The 15,299-nt window shown below is 40.2% G+C and overlaps 2 protein-coding genes across 3 annotated transcripts; one reads left to right on the forward strand and one right to left on the reverse strand.

Moving 5' to 3' along the window:
• Positions 1-699: 699 nt before the first annotated feature.
• Positions 700-5,192, reverse strand: TSR3 (TSR3 ribosome maturation factor). The gene is made up of 6 exons (XM_033074425.2): positions 5,109-5,192; positions 4,812-5,028; positions 3,776-3,969; positions 2,790-2,963; positions 1,345-1,408; positions 700-1,266 (listed from the first exon to the last, which is right to left on the reverse strand). The coding sequence occupies exons 1-6, from the start codon at positions 5,188-5,190 to the stop codon at positions 1,134-1,136; spliced, it is 864 nt and encodes a 287-aa protein (XP_032930316.1). The 5' UTR covers positions 5,191-5,192; the 3' UTR covers positions 700-1,133.
• On the forward strand, positions 5,174-14,922 carry GNPTG (N-acetylglucosamine-1-phosphate transferase subunit gamma). Of its 2 annotated transcripts, none has more exons than XM_033074422.2 (11): positions 5,174-5,297; positions 5,378-5,432; positions 5,688-5,755; positions 7,853-7,907; positions 8,016-8,099; positions 9,116-9,209; positions 10,273-10,387; positions 10,897-10,979; positions 11,233-11,361; positions 12,420-12,501; positions 13,633-14,922. In XM_033074422.2, the coding sequence occupies exons 1-11, from the start codon at positions 5,189-5,191 to the stop codon at positions 13,755-13,757; spliced, it is 999 nt and encodes a 332-aa protein (XP_032930313.1). In that variant the 5' UTR covers positions 5,174-5,188; the 3' UTR covers positions 13,758-14,922. The 2 variants fall into 2 exon arrangements, with proteins under 2 accessions (XP_032930313.1, XP_032930312.1); XM_033074421.2 differs by having other exon boundaries at positions 5,240-5,297; positions 5,375-5,432.
• Positions 14,923-15,299: the final 377 nt, after the last annotated feature.

The following is a 15,299-nucleotide window of genomic DNA, read 5'->3' on the forward strand; positions in this document are numbered from 1 at the left end:
ATCTAAGAAATCCTTGCTAGAAGAGCACATTTTTGGAAAGATTTCATATGGGTGGGGAAGTTATTGAAAAAACCGAATCAAAGGATAAGTCTCCTTGTAGAATTAATTTACTTGCGCTTCTTGTTTTTAAAAGGGAAATTGAGTATTTGTACCATTCAAACTGCTGCTGCTACTCCCAGCTCTAGCTCCAGTAGCGCTAGTATTTAATCCCTCTAGTAGGAGAGGGACAAGAAGTCCTGTGATGTGAAGAACTTTGATTTGTAAAGGTGAGTCTACAAATTGTCCTTCATCTGTCCAGTTCAACTGAAGGATTGCTAAAGTTTAGGTTTTACTTGGGTGCCTGAAGCTCCAGAGAGTATTCTATTAAAATATATATAGAAAACAACTGCTAACAGCTCATTTTCACTGTAACAAACTGGCAGGCATAGGGAAAAGTGACCTAAGATACTACTGCTGCTATGTATCTCACAAAGTTTTAAGGGCCAGGCACTGTGTATTTCTGACTTGGTACAGTGCCACTTTGAGTAATGAAAATACAGAGACAGCACTGATGAACCTGTGATCTGAAATTTCACAGTACAGTTCTGAAGATGAAGTGCCAAAACACTGTGTTGTTGCTTGGGACTGTATCAGAGTAAATAAAATGAGCAATTACAGTTCCTGAAAAGACATACTGAGATGTTAAAGCAATTCCAAGCGTTTTTTGTTTTCAAGCTTAGCTCAGTTTATTCCAAATAGATGAAGTAGTTGAACTACATAGGGCAGGTTCAAGCCTGCAAAGACTTGCAGACACTATCTATGTGATAGGTACCATGAACAGGGCAATACCTTAGTCATGTTTTCCTGTTGAAATACAGACCAGAAGTTTACCTGATGTACTAGTTTAAAATAATCCCTTATAAACAACTTTCCAGATACGTTGGTTAGAACAGAGTTGGTTAACTTGTAACTAAGCTTCAACCTCCTTACAAAATAATTCAACATTCTATACTTACCTAAAAATTAAATACCTAGAGCCCTTGTAATAAAAAGACCCAAAACCTTACATAGCGACTAAGGTTTGTTAAGCACCAAGTTACAAGGTCAGTAAGACACACTCAAGTATTCACAAGAAAATGTCTTTATATAAGATGTTACAACTCTTTGGGATTATTGGGCATTTTTATGTCTTCTGGACTGCTCTCATCAATGCTTTCACTGCTTTCAGTGCCATCATCTGGACTGCTCACACTGTCCTCCTCAGAGTCTTCCATCCTTTGTGCTAGACTGGAAACATTTTTCAAGATTATAAAAGCGGAATAACTTACAGTAAGTAAAACCAGTATTTAAATTAAATTTCATTACCCTGAGGAATTGACTGGCCTGTTGGGATTAGAAAATTCTTTTTCTAAGTCAACATCAAATGGATCTGGAAAAAGAAGGAAAAACTGCAGAAGATGAAAAAAGCATTTTCTTAATGGTCTGCCTTCATTTTCATAGATGAATGCCAGGGAGGGGAAAGACAGAAAATCTAGTTCGCATCTCTCATAAGTTTACCATAATTGTTTTGATGAGAAACCAGGGGAGATGAGACAATAACCCAAGTCCTGCCTGCCCAGTAAAGGCTTTTCACTCTTTTCCCTCACCCCCTGCAAGGGGTTCAGTAACTCTTTAGAGGTAGTCAGATTGTAGAAGTAGGTTTCTAAGGCTTAGGGTAAGAAAACATGGATTAAGTTCTAAAAGGGCTCTCTAGTTAGCTGATGTTCACTGAGAAGTAAATTACAGCTGTCCAGGCTTAGCTCTTGCTGAGTAAGGGTGGGACTGAGCTTACTTTGGTAGAAGTAGCTGGGCAGAACTGTTGCCTCAGAAAAGTCAAACAAGGCGCGAAAGCCTTGGTTCTGCAGTTCAACCAGAAAATACATAGGATTGAGGTGGAAGTGTGCTTTAAGTGGTATAGCCATGTTGCCCCTTAAGAGCTGTCTTCAGTTTGATCTAACTAGTTAGGCTTCCACCAAGAGGATGGTTTAATTCAGTATCATGGCAATGAGATCAAAGTTTAGAGCAACTGAAGGCTGTTAACCATCTTCTTACAGTATGAGCCCCTGGCCTATTTTACAGGGCTTAATCACCATGAAAGGAAAATGTTAATTAGGATAATCTCTTTTCACATGCCTTGATTATTTGCCTTTCTTTGTACTGTCTTGAATGAGATCAGGCACTCACCTATGAATACAGCCTGAAATACTGGGATTCCAATAAATTACTGGAAGAGTTTGGGAATAAATTATTTGTACTAATTATAAATTATTTTAATTATATTTATAGGTCTGATTTTAAACAGCTCAATGGAGGACTATATAAATATGTATATGAAAGGTCCTTCTTAGGTTTATGCATAACTAACTTGCTGTCTGTACTATACTTGTATGCCTCTATTTCTCAGTTCCTTCCCAGTTACTAGTCTCTTTACTCCTACTCTGCTTTTAACATCTGTATATAAAACAAGGAAGCATCATATTTTCTTTTTTCTCTTAAGTTTTCCAATTTGGTTAGCTGAATAAGGGTAACTGCTTCACACTTCAGCTGTGAATACACTACTCTATGCATTAAATTTAGTAATTTTCACCTATTTTAGTTGAAAAAAAATGAGCAAACAGGCACACTTAGCACAGTATGAAGACAGAAAGACACATATCAGCAAAGCACTTATCTTCCACCTTGCTAGTATTTTTATGAGATATAAGGAAAAGACTGTGAAGAAACTAGTTAGAAAAAGGGCAGGCGTAGTGTTTCTGTGGTTTTTCTCTTACCTACTTCTTCATCTTTTTTTTCTTGGACACAGGCTAAAAAGTCTTTCTCAATGCTTAGCACGTCATCCTGGCAATGACAGGCTGCGTATTTTTCCAAGAGATTTTTGTTCAGGTCGATAAATGCCTTACCCCATTTAAATTTCCTTAGAAGAATGGTGGCTAGATCTGGGAATCCTAAAACAGAAAATAATTTATCAGTTTTCTTTAGTGTGAGATTTCACTCAGCTGACATGTTTCTAGTTCCGTATACGCATACATGTCAATCCAATAGAAAGATGCTTGCCAGTGTTTCTTTCAGTGTTTGGGGATTAAAACTTTTGGAAAGACTACAAATATTTTCAAATTTCAGTTTAACTGGAAACATGGAAATGAATCCAAGAATAGTTCATAGAAGCCTTTTGGCAAGTGTCACATAAAAATATTTTGTGCGGGTAATGAATGATTCAAACTCCAGGTCCCACAGCCCTTCAGTACAAGACCAATTGTACATACAGTATTTTCAGAAGATAGGATTTGTCTGCAGTATGGTAGAGCACTTCTCTTACCAGACTTCTGTGATGAGTCTGCAAAACATCACAAGAGGGGGCAATTTCTTTTGTTCTTACCCAAACCTCGCCCTATTAACAGCCAGCTGCTACCTCTCATTAAGATAAAGGTGCCTAAGAATTTGTGTTCTGTCTTCTCTCTTTTTTTTAAACAGTTTTTCTAGCGTTATGCAGCATCCAGACAAAATGAGGATTATCAGTTTGTGTCCTGTTTAGTAGCTGACAGGAATACTCCACAGACAGCTCAGTGCCACTGATAACACACACTCGGAAGAAAGCTAGACAATCTCATCCCAAAGTCAAAAGTGATGACCCGTGCCACAGCATTACAGTTCATTTTTGTCACAGACCATCACTTCTCATTTATTAAGGATGTAGGAATTGCTAGCAACATACTTCACGAAGTATGAGCCTCCCAACTCAACAACAACTTGAGCCTACCAACAATGCAAAACGCTGCAGCAAAAGCTTCCACGCAGGACAGCTTGCACGGCCGACCATAGTTTACAGGATTTGCAGCCACCAAGTAAGGCAGCAACCGCAGATGACTCCCCCTCATTCTCTTAAAGGGAGTTTCTTCTAATTTGGCCCATGAGCAATCTATGACTGCAATTCCACTCTGAGCAACGACACGCCTGAAAAAAAGAAACATCACTGTATTAAAAAAATTGTCACCCTTTTCCTGATGAAGTGAGAATTCCAACTGCTGCTTTATATTGGCAACAAACTTGCATACGGCCCCTGCTTTTGTCAATCAAAACCCATATGCTTTCCAATAACCTATAATAGAGGTGCAATGAGAAAGAACATTAGCATGGTTTTCCTCCAAACATACAAATGCCAAAAAAATTTTTATCCGTAGGTTTCAAAATGAAATGCGAACAATTCTAGGCTTAAAAGCAGTGTGACAGAGAAGTGCGGTTAATAGTAATGTTCACACCTGAAACTGCACCAAAGTTCCAATTTAGGTTCTCTGCTAGGTTCTCTCTGCTTCTAGAGACAAATCTTTTCTCTGAGTAAGTGTATCTTTATAAAAACTCTGCAGGCCCATTAGAAGAAAATTCTCATGTTCCACAAAAAGCTTTCTGGTTATACACTGTGTTGTCTAATCGAAGAACTTAAATAAGTACGGAATGATAAAAGACACAGTAACTACAGGGCTGTGCTCTGAAGAAATTAACCTACAAGACGTGCACCTTGATTTTTCATTGGGATCTACAGATGCTTTTTCTCATCTGATACTAATTATGTAAAAATGTCAAGCCGATTTGATAAAACGGCTGTTTCTCATGTTTATGCATCAGTGTAATGTAATAAGGTCAATTTTACTCCGTATGAGTTTCGGCCATGAATCAGTGGTTAAAATGCTCTCCCTAATACAGCATCAGGACGGTATTTGAACCGCTCTCCCTCACAGTCTGCGCCTCCCCCACTTCGCTCGCCGCCCGCGTTCTGCCCACAGGCATCGGGGCCGCACCTGTCAGCGGGAGAGACGTACTCCGTGGCCAGCGGACTCAGGACGACGCCCGGGAATCTCTGGCGGAGGCGCAGGGTTCGCAGCAGGCCTTTCCGGGCTAGTTTTCTCCCGGTGCATTTTTTGGGATCGCAGTGTCCGAGCTCCCACATGGCAAGGGGGCAGGGGAACTTGGCCTCCCGAGCGCCCCCATCCGCGGCCCTCTCGCCCTCCAGGCAAGCTGAAAACAGCAAGTGCACATCAAGTACAGTGTGCAGCTCGACAGGACCCGCCTGCCCTATCCCGCGACGCCTCACGCACCTCTCAGCGCGGCCTCCGCTTCCGCCGCAAAGGTCTCGAGGCTCCGAGTCCCGCGCCGGCCGCCGCGCCGGCCGCGCTCCATGGTCGCGCTGGGCGGAGACACCGCCCCGCGACGTTGCGCACTTCCGCTTGTGGCGGAAAAGGCGATGGCGGCCGCGCTGGTGCTGGCGGCCCTGGCCTCGGCGCTGGGTGGGTGCGGGGGCCGCGGCGCGAGCGGGCGCCCCGGCGGCTTGGTGTGTCCCCCGCGCCCAACTGATCTCTCCTAGCAGGTCTCTTCGCCTCGGCGGGGAAGATGAAGATCGTGGAGGAGCCGAATACGTTCGGGTAGGTGGCCGCCTGCTCGCCGTGTCGTCCCGCGATCCACCCGCACTCGGCGGGTTCGGGTCTGTCTGCTGGAGTGCCCGCTCCAACCCGTTTCTTCCCCCGGGGATGAGGCGCCGGGCCGGGCCTCTGCCGCAGACCTCGCTGTTGGCCCGCGGGCAGCGGACGTCGGTGTTGAGCCAGACAGGTAGGGGAGGGTGTATGCACGGCCAGATGCATAACTCAGCCTTTAACGTTTAACTTTCCTTCTTTTGAAAGGTTGAATAACCCATTCTTGCCTCAAACAAATAGGCTGCAGCCAAAGGTGTCCCCGTCTGCAGTATCAGGTATATGTAGCCGCTTTTTGTTGTTTGTTTGTTTGTTTTTAACAGCTTTTGTCATTTAGCAGTAAACAGCTGTTTGCAGTGCAAATAGTCTTTCGACTTCATGCACACAAAACCGAATTTTGCCTGTGATTTTATAGGCATCATGGAAAATAAGCACGGGCAAATGTATTTCATTATGTTCCTGAAGGATTAAAACCTACATTTACTTCACTGGTGGTTCCGGGTCCCAGTGCTGTTAATACTGTTTTTGTGACAGGACTATGCATGTGTTTTATTCTGTGTTTTTCTAGCTTGTCACAGATCCTTTTGACCCACACAATCTTCGATGTCACTGAGATTATCATATAAAAGTCATCCCATCATCTGGTAGTACTTAATACCCAAAAATATTTTAAAAACAAGCCCTGAGAGTAGTCCTGGAACCAGTCAGAGGGGCTCTGTTTCACCCACAGCCTAGGTGTTGCAACATAAATACACCAGTCAAGCAAAATAAACAGGAATGTAAAAAAATTCTAGGCCATCTATAAGAGGAGAACTGATAGTCACTGAAGGCAAAGACTTAGCCAAAGGGAGTGACTCTTGTCTTTCTGCTTATCTTAGGCACAGACTTAAACCTTGTTCAGATTCAAGAAAGGCATTTTGGTATGATGACATTGAATGTGATTATGCTTAATGTTTTGTTTTGTTTTATAAACTCAAGTGTATAATTCTGCATGTACTGCATGTGAACTGCGATAGACTTAGAAATGGGATTAGTGATAGAATGCTGAATGGGAAGATGCCAAAAGTAGCAGGAAAATAAGATGCCATAAATCCTTCTTTATTTGTTGTGGGATCTTACATGTAGCCAAAAATTAGGACTGTATATATAGAACACGAACCTAGGGCATGGAGCCCTGCCTTGCAGAATTATTTCTTTAGCATGGAAACCGCACTTGTTCTTTTCTTCTATAAAACAGTTGGGCTAATGGTTCTGGTAATTTCTCTTCTACAGTATCTGCTCTGGGAAGGGAGACATGAGTTTAATACATTCCTTATGGACATGCACGTTTATTTTTTTTCATCTGCGGCGAGAGCATCCTAATCACTGGGGCACAGATGTCAAGTAGTAGAGGAGCAAACCCTTTGGCCAGGCCTATCACCAGAATGAAATACAAGATTATACAGTTAGAAAAACACTCGGGAAAGAGAAGCGGCCTATATGCCAGTGGTTAAAGCATTCTGGAGGGCATGATTCTGGTAGTCTGACCTTTGTTTGTAGGATTGCTTGTCTAGATAGTTGGAAAAAGTACCCATGCAATCCTAACAGTGGGGAGTCAGAATTCAGTATGGGGTTTTCTTTTATATGCTTTGTAATCTCTTTTCTTCTTTCCTCATAAATATTTAGTAATTCTGAGGAAAATTTCTTTACACAAGAGATACTGAAGTACTCCTCTGGCATGTAGTTCATAACTTTTCACCCTCTTTTTAATGACAAGTTACCTGTCTTGGATTCCTTTGACAGCAAGCCTCGTAGTCAATACTACAAGAGTAAAATTTCAACTACTGACCTGTCCGACAGCAAAAGGTTTATCTTGTTGAATACTAACTGGATCAGACCATGAAGGCAAACAGCAAAAAAGAATATGCAGTTTGAGAATCTCAGTGAAACTTAAATGTGCAGCATTGTCAACGTTTTGATCAAACAGGCTTTACTGGTACAAACTTGCAGAGTTTGAATGAATTTGGAGACAGACAGCTACCAAGCAAGACTTTCAGTGATTTCAATGTTAGATTTTGGCAGGATCTGCACTGATGGTTCCTATTATGGACCTGGCCTCCAAATGTTTATTTTTGCACAGGTTTCTCATTTTTGTTTTCGAAAGAGGCGTATCTATTTCACTGGGTAATGAGAATGAAAAATGTTAAAGACCGTGATGCAAACGAGTATAGTGCTAGAGAGAGCATAAAGCAATTCACATGGAAGATAAAAATTTCCGTATGTACAGCAGAAAACTAAATTTGTCACGTACTCCTCACGCTTTCATCACTGCAGTGGCTTGCTTAAATTTAACCAAAACGTTATTTTTCCTTTATGTCATGTTGTGATGTTTTTAGGCCCTGCACATCTCTTTGGGCTTGCTGGCAAGTGTTTCAGTTTTGTGGAATCCACGTGAGTAATGGATTTGGATCTTTGTTTATATACTTACCAGGAATTAACTAGTTTTTTATTCCAGTCTGAAACATTTCTTGTTTTCTGCTTCTTTTCTCTCCTTTTAAGGTACAAGTATGAGTTCTGTCCTTTCCATAATGTTACTCAGCATGAGCAGACTTTTCGTTGGAATGCCTATAGTGGGATTTTAGGGTGAGGCATTTAGACCTTTTATGTTTTAGCTATGTTGTCAGCAGGCCACTTCATAGATTGCAAAAAGGAGGCAGTTTTAAAATTAGGGTTCTTCCATTGGTCAGCTTAGGTCATGTTAGTTCTCGAGGTGTTAGATATAAAAATACCCTTTCTTGAAAAATTCACATTTTTTTTTGTTGATAAATACCGACTACCTATTTTAGCTGGAGACTGACTAATAACCAATGCCAACTGCAAGTGTGATGTGTTCGTGTGAGAAACTCAATAACTACAGCTTATATTAACACAGATTTCATGTCCATTAACTATTTGCAGTATGAGTGAAAATACAAAAATTACAAAATGAAAAGGTTGCTTTGTGCCTAATGGTTGTTAAACATAAAAGTTATGAAACGCTCAGTGTAGACCCAAAAAAAATGTATCCTGAAGTATTTAAAGACCCCGGATTATAATCACACCAAATCATAATACTCAAAATAAATCTGAGTATAAACCACACCCTTCCTTTTCTAGATATTTTGTTTATGGTCTCTTTTTTTCCTGTGTGCAAAATGGTAAACCAGTATGTGAGTAAACTGGTACATCACCTTGCTGAGGGTATCATTTGCTTCAGGACTAGCAGAAGTAGAGTAGTTTTTGTAGGTGCTCTCACCAGCACTAAAAGTCGTACAATCGAACTGAGTTGCACTGGGTACTTAGCCTTACGGAATTTTTTGTGGAATCAATCTGGACTTAAACACAGATTTCTAAGTGCAAATGGTTTGTAAACTGAAATTTGATCCACAACTCTGCTCTCAAAACACGCTATACAAAACACGTGTCGTATATAGCAACCTGGATAACGAACTCAACTACTTCCAAGGTGTTGGCTGTAGGAAATATAAATACTAAGACAACAAAAATGAAGTATATACACTTAAATTGAATATGGTTTAAAGGTATTCTTGGTTTTCTTCCTGATGGTTCATCTTTTTCTGTCCAGTAACTTAAAACAAAATAGCGTCCTCTTTTTTCAGAATCTGGCATGAATGGGAAATTGATAACAACACATTTGTTGGAATGTGGATGAGAGAAGGAGACTCCTGTGAAACTAAGAGCAGACAGACAAAGGTATAGTAACTTAGACTATGCTAATTCAGACAGCATGACTTTACATACTCTTGTGAGATTACAAACTGAAACATTCCTACCCTGAAGAAGTGATCATCTAAGCTGTGAGATAAAACAAAGATGAATTCTTGCAGGAACTATGTGAATGACTAGAGGAGGAAAGCTAGAATCATGATAAAATTTTGAAGACATTTACGTATGTTTTCCATTGGTTACTTATAGCATGCTGAGAAGCTAAGCCATGGTGTTAGAACAAGTACTAGGGGCATTTCAGGAAAGACTTGGAGGTAATGGAGTGTGTCTGGGGAAGGGCACTGGAACTGTGGAAGGGTCTGGAGCACAAGCCTGATGAACAGCACCTGTCAAACCAGCATCCCCAGGCCTTTTTCCACCTGGCAGCTTTCTAGCTACTCCTGCCCAAGCCTGGAACAGTGCATGGGGTTGTTATGACCCGAGTGCAGTACCCAGCACTTGGCCTTGTTGAATCTCTTGCAATTAACTGCCAACTTGTCTGTCATATCCTGGCCAAGGTGAAAATGTTATACTGTAATGGAGGTGCCCGCTTAACATCTTTATTTCCCATAGAAGCTGCAGAAAGAATTCATGTTCTTGTATGACCTTTGATACTGTGACTGGAATATTTCACTGGCATTTCATTTTGAAGACAGGAAATACTGTTCTGCAAATGTAAAGATGAAAACAGTTCTCTGCAGATGTGTCTTAAATTAGCAGATTGGCCAGAAATAAAATATAAGAAAATAGTGCTTGAGTTAGATGAGATTCTAAAGGGTGTTCTATTCATCATGCTTTTTACTCTCATTCTTGCTGGAAACATGGTGCTTAATAGTCCAAGGAATAATGGTTGGTGGGGAGAAAAATTTCTCATTAGAGAAAACAATTTTCACATTTGATAAACTAAATGGACAATGTGCTTGCTATGATATGACAAAACAGTACATACAGAAATGTGTCTGCTGGCACTGGAACGGAGCAAATTGATCATCAGCGATGGTGTGGCTTCATGTAGACTTTTTTTCTCATCTTTGTTTTTACTGATATTTAGGTTCATCTTGTTTGTGGAAAGAGCAATAAATTGGCTTATGTGTCTGAGCCAAGTACTTGTGTTTACTCTCTGACATTTGAGACTCCTCTCGTGTGCCATCCCCACTCACTTTTAGGTAAGATTTAAAATATACTTTGTGTAACAGTGGCATATTCCACTATCTTCAGAGCATCCATTTTTAGGTTGAGTTAGTACCTTAATATAGATTAGTATTAAATGTTTACATGCAATATCAAGTGTTCAAATCCCAGTCATTGTAACACATAGGTTTTTCTCAAATAAATTGTCATTGCTAGTGTAGACCCAGTGAATGATTTTTTTTTTCTTTTCTTAGACTGTAGGATCTAGTATCTGCCCATTTACTTACATTGCAAAAAAAGCTCAATTAGAATTATGTTGATCAAAGGAATATGAGGCCTTGTATCTGAAAATAAGAAAAATTTCTGGTCACTCTCCAGAAATTTTAAACATGTGAAACGCAGTTTAAGTGTAAGCCCAGCTCTTGAAAGCAGTAGAGACTGTGTACTGGGTAGAAACATTGAGTTATTGCATGATATTAGAGGAGGAATTAACTAATGCAGGACAGTGCTCTTCGTTTTTATATGGTTTGGCTTCATTTTTCAGTTTATCCAGCTCTGACTGAAGCACTGCAAAGGAAGTGGGATGAAGCAGAGCAGCTGCTGTATGATGAACTAATAACTGACCAGGTTCATTAATTTTTTCCAACTCTATTCGATAAAAAAACAATTTCTGTCAAATAGCCAAGCCTGGCTTCTGTAGGTTCTTTTTTTGGAGTAGATGCATTTATTCTGCAGTTGGCAAATAGTAATTTTCATGTTCTGTAACTACTGTATGAACTGGTAATGAGGCTTGAGGATTTGGAATGGCCAGTGTAAATTACAAGCAGAGATGAGAGTTGAATAGATTGATCTATCACCTTTTGGAAACTTTCTTTTTTAGGGCTACAAAAAAATTCTGAAAGAGATTTTTGAGGAAGCAGGACTTCTAAAAGCAACAGAAGAAAATGAAGTTGAAAAACAGAGTAAGAAAATAACTCTGGAATTTGAAACAGTGGAAAAGTGCAGTAAGGTATAGAGCATAATATTTACAATGTGAAATTGCCACCTTTTTACTGTATGACAATATCAGTGGGAGAGCATTATGTGAACGTCCTTGGAATCTCTTCATGGGGTTTTCTCTTCTGGTTTCAATATGTAACAGCCTGGATAGTTATCTTTATTATAGCCTTTAAGTTAAAAACAAACCAGCGAAAATAATGCCCAGTAAGAGGATGGGGGTTATGAAGGAATTAGTGTATGCACTTGGGTTGTGAACACCTTTTAGGTACGCTTTCTGGGGAGTATCAGTCTGGAGACAGGAAGGAATTACTGGTGAAGATACGTGTGTAACCAACCTCAGCAATATAACCAACTAAAACCATGGCTAAGCTGAATATAATATAAAGATCATCATTTCGATCTCATAGGAGCTGGAACAGTCACGTGATTTTTTTTTCCCCCCACTCCTTAACAACACAGTATGTGATAATTCCTATTTCTTTTTTTTCTGGCTCCATCATAGCTTAATTGACATAAATTGGCTGGTTTGGTAGCCACGGAATCTTAAATACTTACTCCTTTGTTCTGTCTTTATTCATGTGAACACCAAAACACAACAAAAAATACAGGCTTCTCTAAGAGTTCAGGTATAGGGTTTGAGTCTCAACTAAGCAATCCCTGTCTCAGTTAACAGAAACTGCTGAGAGCAAGAACATGAAGTCAAGAGTTGAAGAGCTGACAAATTTCCAGACTGCATAATTATGATAATTATAAAGTAAGGGTAGTCCTAAAGCAAAATTAAGATTTATTCTATGATAGAATGCTAGTTACAAAACAGATTTGAAATAGTTGCAGAAAGCATTCCTGATGTTTACTCTTGGGCTTGAAAAAAGCTGCCTCCTCTTTTCACAACACAGACATACATCTTTCTCTAAAATTTGCTCTGTGTTCCTGCAACAAGCATTTTAGGATCTTTAAAGCCAAAAGGTATAACAGCTGTGCACAGAGTCATTTTTTTCCTAAAAGCTCCCTATTTAGATATGTATTTGAAAAGTGGGAGAACGATTTTTAATGTATTTTCTTTCTTAGGAATACAAGCAACTTTCTGAAGAAATAAAAAAACTTAGAGTTTTATTAGGTCAGCATGGTATTGCATACAGAGGAAATTCTGGTGAGTTTTTTTGGTATCATTCTTTTCCACTGTTGTCTGTTCAGAATGTGAATACCTCAGTGCTGTTTTCAATTACAGCAACAGTCAAATAATCTGGCATATATGGAGGTAAAATTCAATAGACAAAATTTTTAATAAGTACTTCAGTTTTGATTCCTGTGCACAAGGATTTACTTTGTTCTCAAAAAAATCTGTTGATGACTTCTAGCTTTATAGAAAAATTTTGACTCCTGTTGTAACTGAAGTTTGTGTCCAGTCCTTAAGGTGCCACTTTAAAAGGAAATTGATATTACATCATTAATAGCACAAATGTGTCTTTAAAGTAACTCCACTTTCTATATTTTAACCACAAGGCCTGATTTCTTTCATACCAGTTGAAGTTCTCTCTCAGTTTGTTTTTTTGGATTGTTTTTTTTTCCCCCCTTTTCGAAGTTACCTGTTTCTTTCTTCCCTCTCTTTGATTGCTGTTAGGTAAGTACCGTATCACATGCAGTTTTTAGTAGGGACTAGTGCTGGCTGTGAAGGGGCATATATTATCTGAATAACTCCAGACAAGTCGTTATTTTATTTTTTTGGAGGGGTTTGTAGTTTGGTTTTCTGTTTGTTTGGTTGGTTGTTGTTTTGTTTGTTTTTCTTCACTCCTTCCAGAGCATCATACCCTTTATTACATGAACTACTTGTCAAAGGAGAATTTAATATCTGGGAATACATGTATATACCTAAATACATCTATCTTTTCTTTTACAGATTGTATGTTCTGAATTAGCACTTCAACAAAACAAAGAACCTTTTAGCTAATTAAATCAGCTTAAAATTAGTGACACATTTAAATTTTTCTTTTTGCTTTGAGAAACTTTTCTAGGAAAAAAACTCATATAAAAATACTGAAGAACATGTTGTCTGCACGTTTAAACTATTAACAATGTGATTTGCACAGTACTTCTGCCTGTTTGGTAGTTCTTTCACTATTGCAGCAGTTCTTTTAATTATTGCAGATTAGCACTGTAGGTTAGCACTGTGCTTACTCTAGATTACTTATTTCAAAATTATTTCATGACTTCTGTGACAAAAATGTTTTGGTGTTTTAAGTCCAAAATAACTGATGTCTTATTGAATAACTAAATTTTACAGCTGGAAATACCAGTGTTGAGTATGTAAGTCACCAACTGGCAACTGCAGTGGCATCAGTTCTTAATGGGTCAAAGGATGATGAGCAGCTGCATGGCGATACAGGAATTTGGAATTACACTGTATGAAGAAACTTGGGTGGTACAGAATGTAAATTAATCGGGACATGTATTATGCCACAAAGATGATTTACCCTCTTGTGAGTATTCTTGACTTTTTGAATTTCTGCCCTAAAGCGGAAACCCTTTTCTGCGGGCTTGCTGGTTCCCAAGGAGCACCAATGGCTGTAGTGTAATGGAGTGGTCTAGATGAGAGCGAGGGTGAGTTTGTGTGTGAGCGGAAAGAGTTGAGCATAGTGGACGAGTCTTCTGTTTTCTGTGTTCTGCTTCTATTTTGGTTTTCTTGTATAAATAAAACAAACCATAATCAATACTTAAGAAATAGAAAAACAATTATATTGCATTAATATATATTTAGCTTGCATTCCCCTGTATTTTTCTGTATTTGCATTTGCTGCTGCATTTCCATGTATCGCTCTGTACCTAAATTGGCCTGCAACAGTATGGTCATGGATTGTATTTGTAACTGAGTTTGTATCTACTTGCCTTTGTATACATTGTTTTGCTGTGTTTCCGTGAAGTGTAAATTTAAAAAGATCCTGGCGTTTGTTTGCCCAAAGATGGACCATGAATATGTCTGCTCTAGCAGTGGGGGTGAGTGCAGATCCTTTTTGGTTTGTGGGGTGCCTCTGGCCCCTCAGAAGGTAGGAGGGAGGCTGCCACAGCTGCAGGTGAGGGGACTATTGGCTCTTTTAAAACTGCTTGATGCAGACCTGGAAGAACAGCTTTCCTCCTTTTTCTCTTCTGCAAATGGAACTGACCTTGGCACAATCACAGCTGTGAAGGGGAGCAGCACTGAAATACAGATAAGCAGAAAAACCCCGCTTCCCCTGCTCTTACCTTTGGTGTGCCGACGTCCTGCATCTCCCTGGCTCTGCAGCTGTAGCTCACCCGGTCCTGGCTGTGGCTGATAAAATTGGGCCCGGGATAGTTTAGCAGCAATCCACTTTTTAGGAGAACACAAAGAGCATCCAATGCAGAAGAGTCTTTAGGAAATACACCCAAATAAGAGACTCTGCTTTTCCTGTAGTTCTCCCTCCTGTTTTCACCTGGGCTGGAAGGATGGGCAGGGCCTGTATTTATCACATGACAGTGACGCTCCTAAATTTCTCCGGAAGTTCTGATTATTATTATTACTCATTTTCTGTCAGAAAACATGCTGATTTTGCCCTTCTCACGTTGTTTTCTGGTGATGCCCTGGTTTTCGGGGTTGGGGGCTTTGTTCCCCTACTTTTTCTCCTGTGGCATTTCTTCCCATTATCGTTGGGCTGCACCCAGCTCCTACTGTCCATGACAAAAGAATTGCCCGGGGTGGGGCTCGCTGTGTCTCTGCCTGTCGGCTCTGTTGTCTCTCGGTGTCTCTTTGGTCGGTGGGGGTCAGGGGGGGAAGGCGCCTGAAGCTGCTCTCGTTCATCTCGAACCAGCCCAACTCCAGGAGCCGGGTTCTCTGCCGGAGACGCTGCGTTGCCACCTCTCCGTGCCAGATGGCTACGGTGAGCGGGGAGCCCCCTTTGTCCATCTCTCCTCCTACCTGGGACGCTCCCGACACCA

This window comes from Catharus ustulatus, chromosome 16 (assembly GCF_009819885.2).
Source record: "Catharus ustulatus isolate bCatUst1 chromosome 16, bCatUst1.pri.v2, whole genome shotgun sequence".
NCBI lineage: Eukaryota > Metazoa > Chordata > Aves > Passeriformes > Turdidae > Catharus > Catharus ustulatus.

What these genes read in the sequence shown, in the direction of transcription:
- GNPTG (XM_033074422.2), top strand. Translation starts at nt 5,189, where the DNA reads ATGGTCGCGCTGGGCGGAGACACCGCCCCGCGACGTTGCGCACTTCCG. An exon ending in GAGGAGCCGAATACGTTCGG is followed by an intron (nt 5,433 to 5,687) that starts GTAGGTGGCCGC and finishes TTCTTTTGAAAG; the next exon opens with GTTGAATAACCCATTCTTGC. An exon ending in CTAAGAGCAGACAGACAAAG is followed by an intron (nt 9,210 to 10,272) that starts GTATAGTAACTT and finishes ACTGATATTTAG; the next exon opens with GTTCATCTTGTTTGTGGAAA.
- TSR3 (XM_033074425.2), bottom strand. Translation starts at nt 5,190, where the DNA reads ATGGAGCGCGGCCGGCGCGGCGGCCGGCGCGGGACTCGGAGCCTCGAG. An exon ending in TGCAGCGTTTTGCATTGTTG is followed by an intron (nt 2,964 to 3,775) that starts GTAGGCTCAAGT and finishes TTTCTGTTTTAG; the next exon opens with GATTCCCAGATCTAGCCACC. An exon ending in AAAAAAAGATGAAGAAGTAG is followed by an intron (nt 1,409 to 2,789) that starts GTAAGAGAAAAA and finishes TTCTTTTTCCAG; the next exon opens with ATCCATTTGATGTTGACTTA.